The 17,830-nt window shown below is 32.2% G+C and overlaps 2 protein-coding genes across 3 annotated transcripts; both read left to right on the top strand.

The window, feature by feature from the left end:
- Nucleotides 1-549: 549 nt before the first annotated feature.
- Nucleotides 550-9,868, top strand: LOC117913150 (3beta-hydroxysteroid-dehydrogenase/decarboxylase). Of its 2 annotated transcripts, none has more exons than XM_034828092.1 (13): nt 550-729; nt 1,353-1,597; nt 1,813-1,902; nt 2,015-2,148; nt 2,550-2,720; nt 3,214-3,339; nt 3,775-3,854; nt 4,647-4,845; nt 5,388-5,493; nt 6,486-6,660; nt 7,075-7,231; nt 7,630-7,696; nt 9,334-9,868. In XM_034828092.1, exons 2-13 carry the CDS (start codon nt 1,366-1,368, stop codon nt 9,486-9,488), a joined length of 1,692 nt encoding a protein of 563 aa, XP_034683983.1. In that variant the 5' UTR covers nt 550-729; nt 1,353-1,365; the 3' UTR covers nt 9,489-9,868. The 2 variants fall into 2 exon arrangements, with proteins under 2 accessions (XP_034683983.1, XP_034683984.1); XM_034828093.1 differs by lacking the exon at nt 550-729 and adding an exon at nt 764-883.
- A 145-nt stretch (nt 9,869-10,013) lies between these two features.
- Nucleotides 10,014-16,661, top strand: LOC117913151. Its single transcript, XM_034828094.1, has 5 exons — nt 10,014-10,089; nt 10,501-10,666; nt 11,593-12,205; nt 16,367-16,372; nt 16,478-16,661. The coding sequence occupies exons 2-5, from the start codon at nt 10,603-10,605 to the stop codon at nt 16,644-16,646; spliced, it is 852 nt and encodes a 283-aa protein (XP_034683985.1). The 5' UTR covers nt 10,014-10,089; nt 10,501-10,602; the 3' UTR covers nt 16,647-16,661.
- Nucleotides 16,662-17,830: the final 1,169 nt, after the last annotated feature.

The raw sequence follows: 17,830 nt of genomic DNA, 5'->3' as shown, positions 1-17,830 counted from the left end.
TTACAATTAAAAAAAAATGAATTTTATATTTTAAAAAATATTTTCATTATAAATAAAAATAATAATATCCTTAGAAAAACGTGAAAAAAAAAAAAGAAAGTATAATACTCATGGATTAGATCCCTTTTTTATTTTTTTTTATTGAAGTGTTTATTTAATCATACATAATGCTTCAATTAATTTATATTTAATTTTAATTGTAACATGATATAATAACATCGTTTTTAAATTTGGGATGAATTATTCAAACGATAACCCTTAAAATAGATGCGTGAAATGTGATATCAAATGTCATAAAATATTTGACTTACTCCGTATTATTGGTTTTCAGGTGAAATGATCATAACACTATAAAATTATTACATAAAAACTTCATCTAAATAATAATATTAGAAAATTAAATTATAATTATTTAAAATTTCTTATTGTAATTGAAAATTTTGCAGGCGTATAATCGGGATAATATCTACGTTTATCACCAAAATTTTGGGGTCTATGGAATTTATTTAAAAAATGAAATAATTAAAAATGAAAAAAGACCGAAAGAAAGGAAGAAAGAAGACTAGAGGCAAAGAAAGAGGAGCATCCAAATGAAAATCTCCCCATCAACGGCGGTTAATTAACCTGCCCATTCGTTTATCTGTGGGTCTCTCAGATCTTCGGAGCTGTGAAATCCCTTCTTAGGATTTGATTCAACAGAGAGACAGAGTTGAACAACAGAGGACTCGGGTAAACCAGTTTCTTACTCTTATCTATTTGTAGATTCCGGGCTAGGCTTGGATTCACTTGTCTTCTGACCTGAAGTCAATTGAGCTTACACGCATTTCTCTCTTTTAAGTTTTTCTTAATTTCTCGGCGTCAGAGTACATTTCATTTATTGATGGTGCGTTTTTTTTTTTTTTTTCTGTTCTTACTATCAATCTGGTGTTTATGGAGTAAAGTGTTAGGTGGGTTCCTGTAACTTGAACTCATGTTGTGTTGCAGATGAGGTGTTTGTTAAATTTCTTCATTCATTGTAAGCATGGGTCTTTGAGTGAGCTGTGTGGGTTTAGTGTCATTTTGATTTGGTAACATGGGAAACATTTTGGATTGGTGAAATTCTTGGGAATCCAGGCAATGCTGGATTTGTATGAGTCCTGGATCAGTACCATTCTTTTCAACTGATCCGGTTTGTTGTCATTGTGGGTTTTTTTTCAAAAAAATATTGAAAATTGAATTTCTGAGTGGACCCTTCTGTTTTGGATCCTCAGTCGCTTTAGAGTACAATCATGAAAACTTACCCAAAAAAAAAATGGTAGACTGTGAATTCAGTTGTTGAAAGTGAAGGTTAGTCAATAAACTGATGTTTGCAGGGCCTTGTGGAGTATGGAAGGGGAGCAGAAATGGTGTGTTGTGACTGGGGGGAGGGGTTTTGCTGCACGGCATTTGGTGGAAATGCTCATTCGCTCTGGGAGATTTTCAGTTCGAATTGCAGACTTGGGACCCTCTATCAAGTTGGAACCGAGCGAGGAGAAGGGACTACTTGGTGAGGCTCTGCAGTCTGGTCGTGCTGAATATGTATCTGCTGACCTTCGAGACAAGGCTCAAGTGCTTAAAGGTCAAATCCATCCTATATGCATCTATAGTATTTATTTCATCCACTTTGTTTTCATTCCCTATTTCCAAAATAAAATTTTTGGGAACTTTATGTCTTTTTTGGCCTGGATAACCAAATTGTGGGGTGGGATGTTAAAACTTGTATCTGTAATTGGATTGAACATTTTAATCCCTATTATATGGGTTGATCTTGTCTCACATGTTTCGATTCCACAGCATGCCAAGGAGCTGAGGCTGTTTTCCACATGGCTGCTCCAGATTCATCCATTAACAATCACCAGCTCCATCATTCAGTCAATGTGCAAGGTAAAAAATGCTGGCTGCTAAGATTAAATTTGACATGTTTCTGAAATTGCTTCCCCTTTACTTTGGCTGATCAAATATTTATTTTGTGTTTTATTTTAACTTTATTCTGTAGGAACAAAGAATGTAATTGATGCCTGTATTGAGCAAAAAGTAAAGAGACTTATCTATACAAGCTCTCCTAGTGTGGTTTTTGATGGGGTTCACGGAATATTTAATGGGGACGAGTCACTGCTGTATCCAGATAAGGTATTGACTGCTCTAAGATTCTTCCTCAAGATCATGTAATATAGAATTCAGTTCAGCTACAGTTTGAAAATCAAACAAAGTCACAGGCAGCAGTAATTGGTTTTTCTTTTTCTTTTTTTTTTCTTTTTAACTAACATATTAGTTGAGAAAGCATTTTTATTAAATATCTTAATGTGTCTTAAGGTATAAAAGTTGATTTTAATAATTTTATATCATTTAGAACTAACAATTCAGAGAAAAGTGGTTTTAAACATGTAAAAGTATTTACACAAATAACCTGTGTGTGTTTATTAATCCTGTTATTATTTTGATTATTCTACTAATTGTTCATATAAAACCACAACTCTCAACTTCCCTAACCACCACTGACTTTTGCTCTATATGGCATTGAACTGTTTCAGCACAATGATTCATATTCGGCAACTAAAGCTGAAGGAGAGGCATTGGTGACCAAGTCAAATGGTACTAATGGACTTCTGACATGCTGCATACGTCCAAGCAGCATCTTTGGCCCTGGCGATAAGTTGTTGGTTCCGTCTTTGGTTAATGCTGCAAGGGCTGGGAAATCCAAGGCAAGCATGTTCTCTATCCCTGTTAATCATCACTTTGGCATCTTCTTCATGTATTTTTCCTCATGATATTCAATTTCAATTTAAGACTATGATTTGAATTATACACTTTCTTAATAAAAATATTGATGCAATCACTGTGGTGACCTTAGTTCTTCACATGACAGATTATCTAAATGAGCTTTTATTTTAAATAACTTTTCTTTAAAAATTCATGGAACAAAGTCTGATAATTTATCAAAAATATTTTGACAGCTTAAATAATTAAAACAATTATGATCATATAATTAGTTATTTTTTACGTCAAAGATGTCTTTGGTAGGGCCTATCGGTAGTTGGTATGGCAGTATTTCTCGACCATGTAAAATTTTGGCTATAGATTTCCGAAGACAGGAGTGCTTCTTTTCCCTGCGATGTTTCTTTATGTTGATGTTGTAGGTGTATGTTATCCTCAGTAAATTCTAATATTTATTTTTGTTCCATGTTAACAATGCAGTTCATCATTGGTGATGGCAATAACATGTATGATTTCACTTATGTTGAAAATGTGGCACATGCCCATATATGTGCTGAACAAGCTCTGGCTTCAGAAGGGAAAATTGCAGAGCAAGCTGCAGGGCAGGTACTGTTTCAATCATTTTAGTTTCTATCATTCTATCCAATCCCTTTTTTAAGCATGCATCCATGTTTCAATTGCTATAAAAATAAAAAAAATAATAAATAAAATAAAATTCCATATTCATGGTTCAAAATCACAATATCAGTCATTGACTTAGGAGGTACCGACTCAACATATATCGGATTAGTAAAATATGCTATTTTAAAAGCTCAATAAATTCTAAAAAAAAATTGTAAAATTTATCACAAAAAAATACAATTAGATAGATTAAAAAATTTAATAATATAAACTTCTATTATAAGTAACATCGTCTAAAACATGTCAGTGAAAATTTTGAAATGAATTGCCACATCAAGCTAGGAGATAGGGAAAGTAGTTTCTTTACTCTCTGCGCTTGCTACTCTAGTTGATAATTGCAATAACATGATAGTTTTACAGGCATACTTTATAACCAATATGGAACCAATCAAGTTTTGGGAGTTTGTCTCACTTATTCTTGAAGGTCTTGGCTATGAAAGGTATTTCTTTCTTCCAATTTGTGCTCTTCTACTTTCCTCGTTCATTTTGGGTGGATGAATGTTGTTGTAAGTTTGTGTCCTCCCCCCTTTCACCGAGTGTACATCTGTTGTTTTTAATTCATTTTTCTTTTTCTTTTCTTCGTGAGTATGGTGTGAAGAAGCCATTGAATCAGCAGAACGCTTAAGTAGTTTATAAGCTTGTGTTCTCCCCCCTTTCACTGAATGCATGTTACCAGTTTTTAAGTTGTTTTCTTTTCCTTTTCTTCTCTAGTATGGTGTGAAGAAGCCACTGAATTGGTGGACCACTTTTTTATTCATTACAAAGTTGTTTCAGAGCTTTGAGCTTCTATTTTTTTTTTCTCTTTTTTTCTTTACTTAATGGTGGGATGGTGGATTAGGGCTGAGTTAAATGGATTTAAGGGTGGAGGGCAGTGCCTCATGCAATTTCTTTTGGAATTATTGAAAGAAAGAAGAATAGAGTTTTCATTTGTTGGAACATTGGTACAACCTGTGGAAAATTTCAGGATATAATTCTCCTGGCTGCATGGTTTGTTGTCCATGATCATTATGTTTCTAGTTAATGAAAAGAAAAATTCCTATTGGCTATCCATCCTTCTAGCTAGCCACTGCTTGAGGGTTCTTGCAGAAGTAGGAATATTATTATTTTTTAAGAAATCTGGATTTCTTGTTTCTGCTTATTAATTCTTTTTTCCTAAAAGGAATCGAGAATGAATTGTAGATATGTTATTATCAATGCCTGTTGTCTTTTGTCTGATTTCATGTAGTTTGCAGGCCAAGAATAAAGATCCCTGCCTTGGTTATGATGCCTATTGCACACATGGTGGAGTGGACCTATAAGATGTTAGCCCCATATGGTATGAAGGTTCCTCAGTTGACCCCTTCAAGAATTAGGCTCCTCTCTTGCAGCAGAACTTTTTGTTGTTCAAAAGCGAAGGATCAACTTAGCTACACGCCCATTGTATCACTCCAGGTCTTTCCTCGTTCCATGAGAATCAGTAAAGATACATTTGGTTTTTCTAACATGGAGCTTATGATCTTGCACTAGTATTCAAAGCTCTGTTTGGTTTATTGTTGGGTATTTCATGAACTTGAACATGGTAATTTAAAGTTCACCAACTTTAGCTACACTAAGTTATGGAGCCGCTTATTGCTGCCCTTGTGATGCTTCCGGTGCTCACTGATTTTAACTTCCAATGAGCAATAGCCTCTTGGAGGGGCCACACTTAAAGTTATAGTGCCACTAGTTTAATCCTCCAACAAGATATATTTTGCATGACTAATATAGCATGTTGAAATGTCTGTAAAAGGGTTTTCTTTCATATATTTAAAATATTTTTAGCTTTTCAAGTTTTGCACTCAATCCAAATGGCCAAAGTTGTACACCTTTTATTGATGAGACCAACTGAAGCATAGAAAGACAGGGCCAAAGCATGAGGTGATTTTATGTTGTAGTTAATCCCAAGATCTTATGTAGGTGTAGTTGTGACAAATGTAATTTCATTTCTCCTGCAGGAGGGTCTAAGGAGGACAATTGATTCATACCCAGATTTGAGAGCTGAACGTCTACCTAAAAGAGAGGGACCATCTAAAGCTTCCAGATATCTTGGAAGTGGAAGAGGTAAGAGGCCTCAATGAATCTTCTTTCTCTATGCTTCTTTTTCTTCCCTTTTTTTTTTTTTGTGATGTTTGCCCAAATGCTAGCTATAATCTAGATGCATTCCTACAGTTCACGGCTGAATACTGAGCATGTGACCATCCAATAAGTGGCGATCTTCTCTGTTTCCATACTCCACTATCATATTGATTGTTTGACTGATTTACCCAATGGGTAGCATTAGTTGATTGAAAAAGATAATTATGGTGGTTACAAGAAAGTTTATGAACTTGTCAATTGCAAATTTACAATCACCTGATATAGTAAATATGAATTAGATTTCAAAGCAAGAGGGTTCAGCTGAGCTTTATGCCAAACTTCCTCATTTATCTGGGTTTTCATCTGGCAAAATGACCTGATGTGGACAGAATTACTGAAGTTGAAGGTTTTAGGGAAAGGTAGATGAAGGTTGAAGACACAGATTTTGTAAGAAGTGAATTTTGGTTTTGATGTTTAACTTAAAAAAAAAGGGCATTGAAATATTAGAAATTTTTGTTCATTGTCGATTGTCTAAAAAGCTTGGACTATGAATCATTATTATCTATGTAACAAGGATTTTCCTATCATAACATGATTCTATCTCAGACAATCCAAAAAGTAAGCATGTTGGACAGAATTTGAACAATGACATTGGATTTTGTAGTTCATTTATTTTCAAGTTGCTATTCTCATTCAGAATTGTTCAAAGATTGTCCATTCAAGAGGGAACCCTCCATTGAATGATCCGAGTCTGTTGGTAGGTGGGAGATATGCATGACACTGGATGGTAAACGAGGAGAGAATTTTAGCTACAAAGTTGCACACACATATTTTAAATGAGGATACACTGATGATCTGTGACATTATTGAAATGTAATAAAAAATTCACAATTGTGAGAAGTTGAAGCAATGTGAAAAGTTATAATATACGTAATTCATTTTTAAAGCAATGCCTTTTCTGTTGGTGCCTCTTGCAGTGGCTGACACACTTCTGTGGAAGGATAAAATGCTGGCACTCACCACATTGTTAGTTTTGATGGCGTTTTACTACAACTTCATTGCATCTGGCTATACCATCGTCACTGCAGTTTCAAAACTTTTCTTGGTGGCATCAATATTCTTGTTCATCCATGGCAATTTACCTGAGAAAATGTATGCATGCTTATCTCTTTTCTGAAATTTTAAAATGCCAATCTGCATTTCCTCGCACAATTATAAATTATCTATAAAGAATAAGATATCGTATATGTCGGCACTTGTCCAATTAATCAACCACAATTACCTGGCTTGGCCATGAATTGGAAGCACATCAATCTATTGTTCGTTACATATCTGACTATCATATGGATGAAGTTTTGCAGTAAACATGAGCCCCATGAGAGTGTGGTTATTGGTTTTCTGGATCACCCAATTTGTGTATTTTATGGGCTACAGTTTATTTTTACAATGGGTTGATCAATTGCCAACATGTTTTGGTTGGACATGAGGCTGATAGAAACAAGTTCAAGTTTATAATTTGAAGAAACAGTAACTGGTGGTTGTAAACGGAATTATTTATTGATGCAGATTGGGGTATACGGTTGAGAAAATTCCTCCATCAAATTTCCATTTCTCAGAAGAGAGGTCACATCGAGCTGCTCTCTCAGTAGCTTCATCATGGAATACTGCTGTAAATGTTTTAAAATCTCTTTGCAAGGGGGATGACTGGATGCTATTCCTTAAGGTATGTTACTATTTTTCATGTTGTCTCCTTATTTCGCATGTTTCTAATCACAAATATTTTCATTATGTAAGTTCTTGTTTTCACATTTATGCATTAGTTTGTTATATGTAAAGCAAAAGTAGATATGTGCTTTGATGTAGGATATGACGTATTGGAAACAAAGTTTTTTCTGTAATTTTGTTATTCTCACCTATAATGAGATGAATTATTGCTAATTTACTGCAGTCATGTGGTCCCTCCACATCCTTTAGTTAATTTAGGCATGTAGTTTCAGGCATGCTGCTTACTGATTCGTGGTAATCTATATTTGGTTCTTGGTCATTTTAGTAATTGTTGGGCTAATTCTGTCAATGTTAATTATTTTGCTAATGTTTTTCTCTACTTTGGTGATGAAACAGGTTGTTCTCTCCCTATTGATTCTCAGCTTCCTTGGAGCTATTTCACTGCAAAGCTTATTTGTTACAGGTTCTGTCTCTCTCTTTGGACAATAAAATACCAAAAATTTGTGAAAGACTTGAGGCCTGTCTGGCAATGTTTTAAAAAACAGTTCTTAATTGTTTTTGCAAACAAAATTTTGTTTGAGAACTCAAATATGAAATATAGTTTTCTGGCTTATTCTCTCTAAAGGTACTGTACACTTATGTACAATGCAAAAGTTTTTAAAGTATTCTACATTTCTTCAATCGTTGCTCAAAAAACTCAGCAAAAAATGACTGAGGGTTTGTTTGGTTGCTGTTTTTAAGAACTATTTTATGTTCTTAAAAACAAAAAACACTAAAAACATGTTTGGGGAAGGGGTTGTGTTTTTGTTTTTTGTGTTTTCCGTGTTCTCAAAAACTACTTTTTTGAGAACAATGAAAAGATGTTTTCATTGTTTTTTCACTGTTCAAATAATAGATTGTTCTCTGTGTTTTCTCTTCTTTTTTTTTGTGTTTTCCTAGTTGCTTTTTGTGTTTCCACGAAGGTGAGCTCCACCCAATCACCATACCCCCACCTGCAAGCCCTTTCTTCTTTCTTAAATTATTGAAATTAATATACTTACACATGGTTACAAAGTCATCATTTGTTTAAGAAAATTATAACTAGTGTAAAAATTTCAAAATGGAATAATTTTTTTTAATTTAAATGAATTGTGCATATAAAAATTATTTATATATTTATAATATCAAGTTAATGGAAGAAAACACTTTATTAATTAAAAAAAAAACTTTCAAACATAGTTTTTGTTTTACTTATTCTAAAAAACTTTTTTATTAACTCAATCAAACATGTTTTTTTTTTTCTTTTCTTTTTAGAGAACAAAAACTGTTTTCCAGAATACAGTTCTCAAACACATTTTGTTTTTCTTGAAAACACCAAAGACTGTTTTCCAGAACAGTTTTCAAAAACAGCAATCAAACAGACCCTGAAAACACCTCAAAGTTAAAAAACAACTTTTTTTTATAACAAGCTCTAGAAAACTTGTTTTCTATCAAAAGTTTGCTTAATGTGTTTTCTCAGTTAGAAAACAGTTTTTGATTATGAAGATCAAAAAATTGTTTTCAGGAAATGTTACCAAACAGCTCTTTGATTCTCAACCTTATTCAGAATTTTTGACATTTTCTAAAATCTGGCCAATCCTGACCTTTCCCATAAAAAGGTTTAAAGCATTTTGATGCAGTTTGAAGGAACTTTTAGTTTCAGGATCTCACTTCTATTTTATCTGTGATTGAAATCATTGTTGCAATCAATATCTCAAACCCTGAATTTTTTAAGTGTCTCACGACTTTGGGAGCATGTCTGATTGCTCTGTGGTAAATATATGGATTGGTGGCATCCTTCCCATTATCTGATCATTCTCGTTCAGGAAATATTCCTAGGCCCAGAATGAACCCAGTTGGTTGGCCTTGAGGGATACTTATTGACATGTTTGGATGTCACGGTATCCAGTTTCATGTCTCTTTCAGTCGGGTTCTCTTTCTACATCAGCAGATTTTGAGCCTCTTCATGTCTTCCTTGACCCATTTTCGTATCAAATCAATGCTAGAAGCGAGACCCATTTCATCCTTTTACTATTATGCTCCTTGAACTGAAAGGGGACTTTGTGCTTGTAACCATTGCAGGGCTTCTAATTGCCTTTGTAGCTTTCTACATCTATGAGAACAAGGAAGAAGAAATTGACAGACTGGCTTCAGAAGCTCTCTCCTTCAGCTGCAAATTGAAATCTGATATAGCCAAAAAATTACCTACCTTCAAGAAATTCAGTCCTAGTCGGTAATCAAAGCCTTCTTTGCTATGAATTGGCTTCATTGTTTCCATTTTCAGCTTGCTTGGACCTGTTAACCTGGTTTTTCAGACGATTTGAAATGCGGGTATTGATGATATGCTCATATCTAGCTTGGTTTTTTGTTACCTTTTTTAAGGTGTTCGATTCAGGTTTTCTGATCCAATGGCTGTGTAAACCTCCAGTTGTTCTTTCTGTCCCATTCTTGTTTTCTTGAATTTATCCATCTCTTCTAAGCCTATAGATGTTTTGTTTTGATTCAATTTCTTTCAGGTTTCATTGCATTTTCTTCTGGGATAATGTACCATTTCTGTTTGTTTCAATGGAAAACAGTGCCCGGAAAATAATCGAGAAGCTTTTACATTTTGGCGCTCCATCTATGAAACTGATAATATCTCTTCATTAGTGTTTGGAGGGAGAACTCTTTGCCTAGCATGTCTTTCTCTAAATATTTTTTCATCCATTCAGGGGTTTTCTGGAAATATGAGACTTAAATGGGCTTGGCTTTCTTGGGCCTGTCCTACTTCTTGTTGGGCCTAAACCTGGGCTAATTCTTATATCATTTCTGCAGCCCGAGGATGTGTGGGCTCATAAGGTATTAAGTAGAAAATAATTAGAAAACAATGAACTTTATCTATTTATTTATTTATTATGATTGAAAATAAGAAAGAAAATTAAATATGATTTAATTAGAAAAAACTTGTGTATGTATTTTTTTTTAGAATATGTTGAGAATTAATTAAAAATATAAAAATTATTTTAAAATTTTGTGTAAATAAATTGAAATAATTATTTTTTTATATTTAAAATTTTAAATAGAATTTTGTTCTTTTTTAAAAAAAAAAATAAATCAAAATCCAGAGAGGAAAGCGTCTTGATTTTTGGCTGAAACGGTGAAAATTGAATTAGACCCTTCAAGAAATAAAAAAATTTTAAAAATAAAAAAGCAATATGACAAAAGGCATTTTTCATTTTAGAAACCCATCTTGACCGTCCAATCCGACAGGCAAACCATGCGGTCCACGTGGCACACCTCCTCCTACACGTCTCCCGCTCTCTGCATATATACAAGAGAGATACAAGAGAGAAGAACCAGAAAGAGAGTAGGATGGGTTCTTCTTCAGTGAATGGAATGATGCTGTGGGAGAATGAAGGAAAAGAGGCCATCAATGGTGAAATTTTCTTTCTTCTTTTCACTGCTTTTGGATTTTCTTCTGTTCTAAAAAGTAGTGGTACTGTTGTAATGAAAAGAAAAATTGTTTATTGGGGTTATGGATTTTGATTTGATTTTCAAGGGTTACCATCTTCGTTCTGGGTTTTTGTTTTTTCGAAATAATGTCTTGTTTTTGTTTTAAAAATGGGAAAATGGTTTTTTGTTTTTGTTTTTGGGGATTTTTCACCATTATTCTTTCATTTTAAAAAATGAAAGCAATGAATGCGTTGATTTTGGAATCCATTTTCATTCTTAAAGTGATTATGCTTTTAAGAAATGTTTTGGAAAGCGATTTTTAAAATTGTTTTTTTGTTTTTATGTTCTTTATGCTTCTTGAAATAGAGAACAGTTATGGGGTTTTGCCCCTTAGTCCCTGAATCGGACAATGAAAATCTCAAGAATCAATTTATTTACTTCATTTTATTTATTTATTTTATTTCTTAACTCAGTTGTTTTTTAATTATGTTCTCAAACATGAAAAACAGTTTTCTTCATTTATTCTAAGGGTTTATATTCAAGAGGCTGAAAAAAAAAATTTGAAAACATTTCAAATTGTGTTTTTGTCTGAATCTGTTTTCTGTTTTTTGTCTTTTGAACATAGAACTGTTTTCAAGAACAATTTTCATACAATCCGATGTTTGTTTTGTAGCTACACGAGGATGTTTGAGAAGCGTTTTCTAGTGTTTTCCTATTTCCTTGTTTTGGAAAACAAAAAATCGTTCTTCAAATCAGTTACCAAACATGGTCTTAATATGTAGAAATAGCCTAGAGTTTCAAGAGGATGAAACAGAGAAAATGCTTTTTCGACTATTTTAAGAGGCATTTTTGTGTTTTGTTTGATCTGTTTTTGTTTTCAATGTAACTACACTCTCAATCCCTCTGCAGTTTTTAGGTTGTCTGATGTTAAATCATTAGACAAATTGGATTTCGAGAGCTGGATGGAATGGAAAAGTAGCTTGCAGCTCATACTTGCTCTGATGGACTTGGAGCTTGCTCTCAATGAAGCCAAACCCCCCATGCCTACCGTGAATAGCTCCCCTGAAGATAGAGCAAAGTATGAAAAATGGGAGAGGAGTAACCGGCTAAGCCTCATGATCATGAAGCACAAAATTTCTAGTAGCATTCGCAGTCTAGTACCCGGGTCGGGCACTGCTAGACAATACTTGGCTCGTCTTGAAATCATGTTCATACGCATTGCAAAGGCCGATGCAGCTCCGTTACTAAACAAGTTAGCAAACATGAAATATGATGGCCAAGGGAATGTGCGTGATCACATTGCCAACATGTCGGGTCTGGCTGCGAGGGTTAAGGCTGGAGGTATCGATATCCCTGAATTTTTCGTTGTGCAACTTGTCCTGGATTCTCTTCCTCCTCAATATGAACGGTTCCAAGCTTCATATGAAGTGAATTGGGGACTAGAGGAACTTTTGTGTATGTGTGGGCAAGAGGAGGAATTCGTTCGGCTTGAAAATTCTGAAAGGAAGATCTCTGCTATTCCAAATAATGAAAAGAAGTATAGCTTTCTTTTCACTCGATGATCACCTGCTTGAAAAGAAGGTAATCCTTGGCTTCTCTTTTTTTGTCTCATTTAGTTAAGTTGAGAAGCTAAAAACTCTTTTTTGAAAAGCAAAATAAGTTTCACTTGCGGATCATGACTCGAAAAGAAAGCAATCCCTAGCTTTTTTGTTATTTGTCTTATTTCGTTTAGGCCATGTTTTGATTGACCTTTTAAAAGTTAAAGCAACCCTTGTTTAGTTAATCTTGTCCGAAGAGGTTTAGACTTTGTTTGGATTGACTTTTTAAAAGCTAAAAGCTCTTTTCTTTAAGCTTAAACAAAAGCTCCTATCCTTGTTAGGTTAATCTTGTCAAAAGAGCTTAATTATGGTGCTTCTATATGTTTGTCTTTGAAACTATTTCATACTTAATTAAAATTTTAACAATACCAAATATTATTGGTTGAAAATTACGACTTAAGCCAAAAACAAAATGTTATTCCAAATGTGCCCCTAAACATATACTCCCTTGGAAATGATATCATTCCACTAAGTTTGCTCAGTCAAATACTGTCTTTGCAACTTGAATGATTTCATTTTTTGGGGCAATCTCCATTCTTAAGTCATGTTTGGATGATAATGTTTTTTTGATGGGTAAGTTGTGTTTGGGTGATAATCCATGTAACATCTATTCACTTCTCAGGACTAGTGTCCGGGGAACAAGGTGGTGGACATAAGGTTATCATGAGAGCTATGGAAGGCAAGTTTTTTTGTTAAGGGTTTACTAGATTCTATAATGATACTTGATACACTTTGAATTACAATATATGGGGTTTCAGCTTTTTGGTGAAAGCGTTACTTTCCTTGCACTATGTTCTTTCATACTTGTTTTATTATGAAAAATATAAAAGAAAGGTAAATATAAGGCGACGAAGTTTAATATGATTCGTCGAACCCAACATATTTTTTACGAGTTTGGATGAGTATAATTAGATTTTGATCAAATTTGTGTAGACTTATATAATTCATTTAATAAATAGGTGCAACACGAATTTAACCCGATCCATTTAATAATCTTAAAGATTAGTCTAATGGTAATTTTTCACTATTAATTGATATTTGATCTATTTTAATTTTTTTTAATTAAATAGGTTAATTAATTTATAAACATATTTGATTATTAAATAAGAGAATTTAATTATTAAATGTTATATTTTTGATACGGTGATTATTATTTGGGTTAGACACAATGTCTACAGGACCTGCCAACATGACTCAACTATAATTGTCACCTCTAGTTAAATTTAATTATAATTATAATTAATTAAGAATTTATACATTTTTAAATTATTATATTAAAAAAATAAATGTAATAAATTTGAAGAACAATAGAAAATCTATTTCTCATTTATCTTTCATTTTATTTTATTTTCTTTATATATATATATATATATTGTCTCTTATATTAAACTCAAATTTGAATGTTATCCGCTCATTGAAAAAATAGGGTTCTTTGTAGCAACGTTGTCAAAAATTAAGTTTTTGAGAATATTTTTTAAAAATTAGTTATAAATTAGTTATAGGTTGATTTTTTGAAATAAAATTCTATTTGAAAACTCAAATATAAAAAGTGCGAGCAATTTTTTTTTCTAGTTATTCTAGATGCTTCCTAGAATGTTTAATATAAAACTATTTGAAAGTATTTTAAATTTGTTCTAAAAATCACCAAATTTTCAAAACAAATTCTTAAAACAAGCTATTATGTTTTTTTTTTTATGGAGATGGAAATTGGATCGTTTTTTGATCGGGTCATGTTTGATAACTGGTTTCAAGAAAAGCTATGTTTGCTAAAAAAACATTTAATAATCGAAAAATTGTTTTCTGTTATTAAATATGATTAAAATTAAGATTTGAAATATCGGAAAATATGATCTTGAAAATTTTTGAATGACGGAAATTTCGAATAAAATCGGCACTGGCTGCTGCAACTGCTTAATCGCCACAGATCGGTAAAATACTAAAATCGTAGCTGCTGCAGCTGTTTCCATGAGAGAAAATCGGCAATATTTCAAACGAATCTACCATCTCCCGAAAAATCGTAGATATTTTCACGGGTTGCTATTTTTCTAATATAAAATCATTTTAATTTTTTTATAAAATATAAATTTATTAAAAAATTACTAAAATATCAAAACAATGAATGAAGTTGTAATATTTTATCTTAAAATTAATTTGATAAGATAAATTATTAATATAACTTTTAATAATGTTAATTATTTAAATAAATTAATGTCACTAATAAAAAATTATTATCATAATTTTTTTATAAAATTTTAGAAATTAATTCTCAAATAAAATATTTTATATAAATCTTAGAATTGATTTATTCTTTTATTAAGAATGTAATAAAAGTAGTTTTAATTTTTTAAAAATAAATTAACATAAATATATTAAAGGAATTTAAGATAAATTTTTTTAATAAATTGAAAAGTATTATTAGAATTTTTTGATAAAATTTAAATTTTTTAAAATTAGTATTTTGAATTAAAATCAAATTAAAAAAATTTAAATTTTTGAATAAATATTAGAAATTATTAATATTCTTCTAAATTTATTAATATTATTAATTTTGATATACTGTTCAACAAAATAACATAAAGTATCCATTTGTTTGCTATCAATTTTTTAAAATTTCCATTACATTATTTTAGTTTTGATTAATTTTATTTCATCGATATTTTGTGTTATATATTTCGATATATTGGTAAATTTAGATTATTGATATATTTGTTGAAAACAATATTTTATGTTTTGGAAATATAGCAGAAAACATATTTAATTAAATTTATGAAACTATTAAAATTATCCTTATATTAAGAATATTTTTAAACTACAATTCTCAATTAAAAAAATCAAAGACATAATGTTTACTCTAGGAAACAAGAAATACAAAATAAAAAAAACAACATCATAAAAGGTATTTTTCCATTTTAGAAATGCATCTCCAATCCAACAGTCAAAGCATGCGGTCCACGTGGCACACCTCATCCGCCCCATCTCCCGCTCTCTGTATATATAAAACAGAGATCGAGGAGAGAAGAACCGAAAAGAAGAAAGAAGGGAGTACGATCGTTTCTTCTTCAGTGGATGGAATGATGACCACCAATGCCAATGGTGAAATTTTCTTTCTTCTTTTCAATGCTTTTGGACTTTTCTTTCTTCTTTTTAATGCTTTTGGATTTTCTTTTCTTCCATTCTAAAAAGTAGTTGTGATATTGCAGCCAATGCGTTAATTTTGGAATCTATTGTCATTCTTGAAGTGATCATACTTTTAAAACATAGAAAATAATATTTTGGTATTCATTTAATATGCCTTATTTTATGTTTTTGAATTATGTTCTCAAACATGAAAAATAGTTTTCTCGACTTTCTTATAAAATTGTTTTTTGTCTCTAAAATATATAACTTTTTTTAAGAACAATTTCCAAATAAATCTAAGTTTGTTTTTGCAACACACGAGGATGCTTAGGGTTAGTTTGGGAAGTGTTTTCTATTTTTTAATCATCAAATGTGCATTTGTATTTCCTTGTTTTAGAGGAGAAAAAATTGTTCTAAAAAACAGTTAACAGAGTCTTAATTTGTGGAAATAATCGAGATTTTCAAGAGGATGAAACAAGGAAAATACTTTTTTGAGGCATTTTTTTTTTGTTTTGTTTGATCTGTTTTTGTTTTCAATGTAACTACACTCTCAATCCCTCTGCAGCTTTTAGGTTGTCTGATGTTAAAACATTAGAAAATTTGAATTTCGAGAGCTGGATGGAATGGAAAAGTAGCCTGCAGCTCATACTTGCTTTGATGGACTTGGAGCCTGCTCTCTATGAAGCCAAACCCCCCATGCCTACCAGGAATAGCTCCCCTGAAGAAAGAGCAAAATATGAAACATGGGAGAGGAGTAACCGGCTAAGCCTCATGATCATGAAGCACAAAATTTCTAGTAGCATTCGCAGTCTAGCGCCTGAGTCGGGCACTGCTGGACAATACCTGGCTCGTCTTGAAATCATGTTCATGCGCTTTGAGAAGGCAGATGCAGCTCTGCTACTAAACAAGTTAGCAAACATGAAATATGACGGCCAAGGGAATGTGCGCGATCACATTGCGAAAATGTGGGGTCTGGCTGCAAGGGTTAAGGCTGGAGGTATCGATATTCCTAACAATTTTTTTGTGCAACTTGTCCTGGATTCTCTTCCTCCTCAATTTAAGCGGTTCCAAGCTACATCTGGTCCAAATAATGAAAAGAAGTTTTACTTTCTTTTCACTCCAGGATCGTGCGGCTTCAAAAAGAAGGCAATCCAAAAGAAGGTGATCCTTAGCTTCTCCTTTTTTGTCTTACTTGGTTTAAGCCATGTTTGGAATGACTTATCAGAAGTTAAGTACTCTTTTTGTTAAGCAAAATAAGTTGACTTGAGGATCATGGCTTGAGAAGAAAGCAATCTCGGGCCATGTTTAAATTGACTTCTTTAAGTTAAAATATTTTTCGGCCTTTTATTTTGTCTTATTAGGTTAGTCCATGTTTGGATTGATTTCTTAGAAGCTAAAAAACCTTTTTTTAAAAAAAAAAAAAACTTAATAAGAGCTTCCATCCATGTTTGGTTAATTAACTTAATACATGAGTAAAAGATATTGTCATTTGCTAGGAAACTATTTCATGTATAATACCAAATATTATTGATGGGAAATTACGATTTGAACCAAAAACAAAAAAATATTCCAAATAAGCCCTTAAAATATACTCCCTTGGGAATGATATTATTTCATTTAGTTTGCTCAATCAATCAAACGACTGTCTTTATAACCTAATTGAATGATTTCATTTTTGGGGCAGGCTCCTTTCTTAAGTCGTGTTTGGATGATAACCTATGTAACATCCATTTATTTCCGGGGAGCAAGGTGGTGGACATAAGGTTAATATGAGAGCAATGGAAGGCAATTTTTTGTTAAGAGTTTACTGGATTTATATTGTAAATTTTTTATTATTATTTTCACTTTATATATAAAAAAAAATTATTTTTAAAAGATATTTAAAAACATTAAAAGCATATTAAAACTATTTTAGGTCCTCAAATTAATTTTTGTTTTACAAAATATTGAAAAATTATTTTTAAATTTTAGAACTGATTTCAAAAATAGTTACCAGGAAATGGTTTTTTTTCTTTCTGTGTATCTGACAAGTTGGAGGCAGGTAGCAGTTTTTGTTATGAATTCATATGGAATATGAAATGTCAAGGATCTTGAATTTATATATATATATATAAATTCCTCCTTGGGATTATAGCCTTCCTTCCCTGCATTTACAGGGTGATTTTTTGTCTGGAGCAGGAATAAAAAATTAAAAATCCTTAGGCCACTGCCCAAGTTCTAAAGGTTCCAGGCAGGGCCCTTCACCCAAAATTTGAATGATGGCTCCTCGCCACATCCAACTGTCTTTGATGCTAAAGCTTTTCTCTCTTCTGTCTTGCAGATTGACTTCCACCCTCTCCCTCCTGGTTTTGTTCCTTTCTTTGTTTTTGAAAAACAGTTTTTCACTTCTTTGTACAAATAAATTCTCGGAAAAAATGTTTTTTGAAAACAGT

Source organism: Vitis riparia, chromosome 4 (assembly GCF_004353265.1).
Source record: "Vitis riparia cultivar Riparia Gloire de Montpellier isolate 1030 chromosome 4, EGFV_Vit.rip_1.0, whole genome shotgun sequence".
NCBI lineage: Eukaryota > Viridiplantae > Streptophyta > Magnoliopsida > Vitales > Vitaceae > Vitis > Vitis riparia.
This window is presented reverse-complemented; position numbering and strand designations above follow the sequence as displayed.

What these genes read in the sequence shown, in the direction of transcription:
- LOC117913150 (XM_034828092.1), top strand. Translation starts at nt 1,366, where the DNA reads ATGGAAGGGGAGCAGAAATGGTGTGTTGTGACTGGGGGGAGGGGTTTT. An exon ending in GGCAATTTACCTGAGAAAAT is followed by an intron (nt 6,661 to 7,074) that starts GTATGCATGCTT and finishes TTATTGATGCAG; the next exon opens with ATTGGGGTATACGGTTGAGA. An exon ending in ACTGGATGCTATTCCTTAAG is followed by an intron (nt 7,232 to 7,629) that starts GTATGTTACTAT and finishes GTGATGAAACAG; the next exon opens with GTTGTTCTCTCCCTATTGAT.
- LOC117913151 (XM_034828094.1), top strand. Translation starts at nt 10,603, where the DNA reads ATGGGTTCTTCTTCAGTGAATGGAATGATGCTGTGGGAGAATGAAGGA. An exon ending in AGGAAAAGAGGCCATCAATG is followed by an intron (nt 10,667 to 11,592) that starts GTGAAATTTTCT and finishes ATCCCTCTGCAG; the next exon opens with TTTTTAGGTTGTCTGATGTT.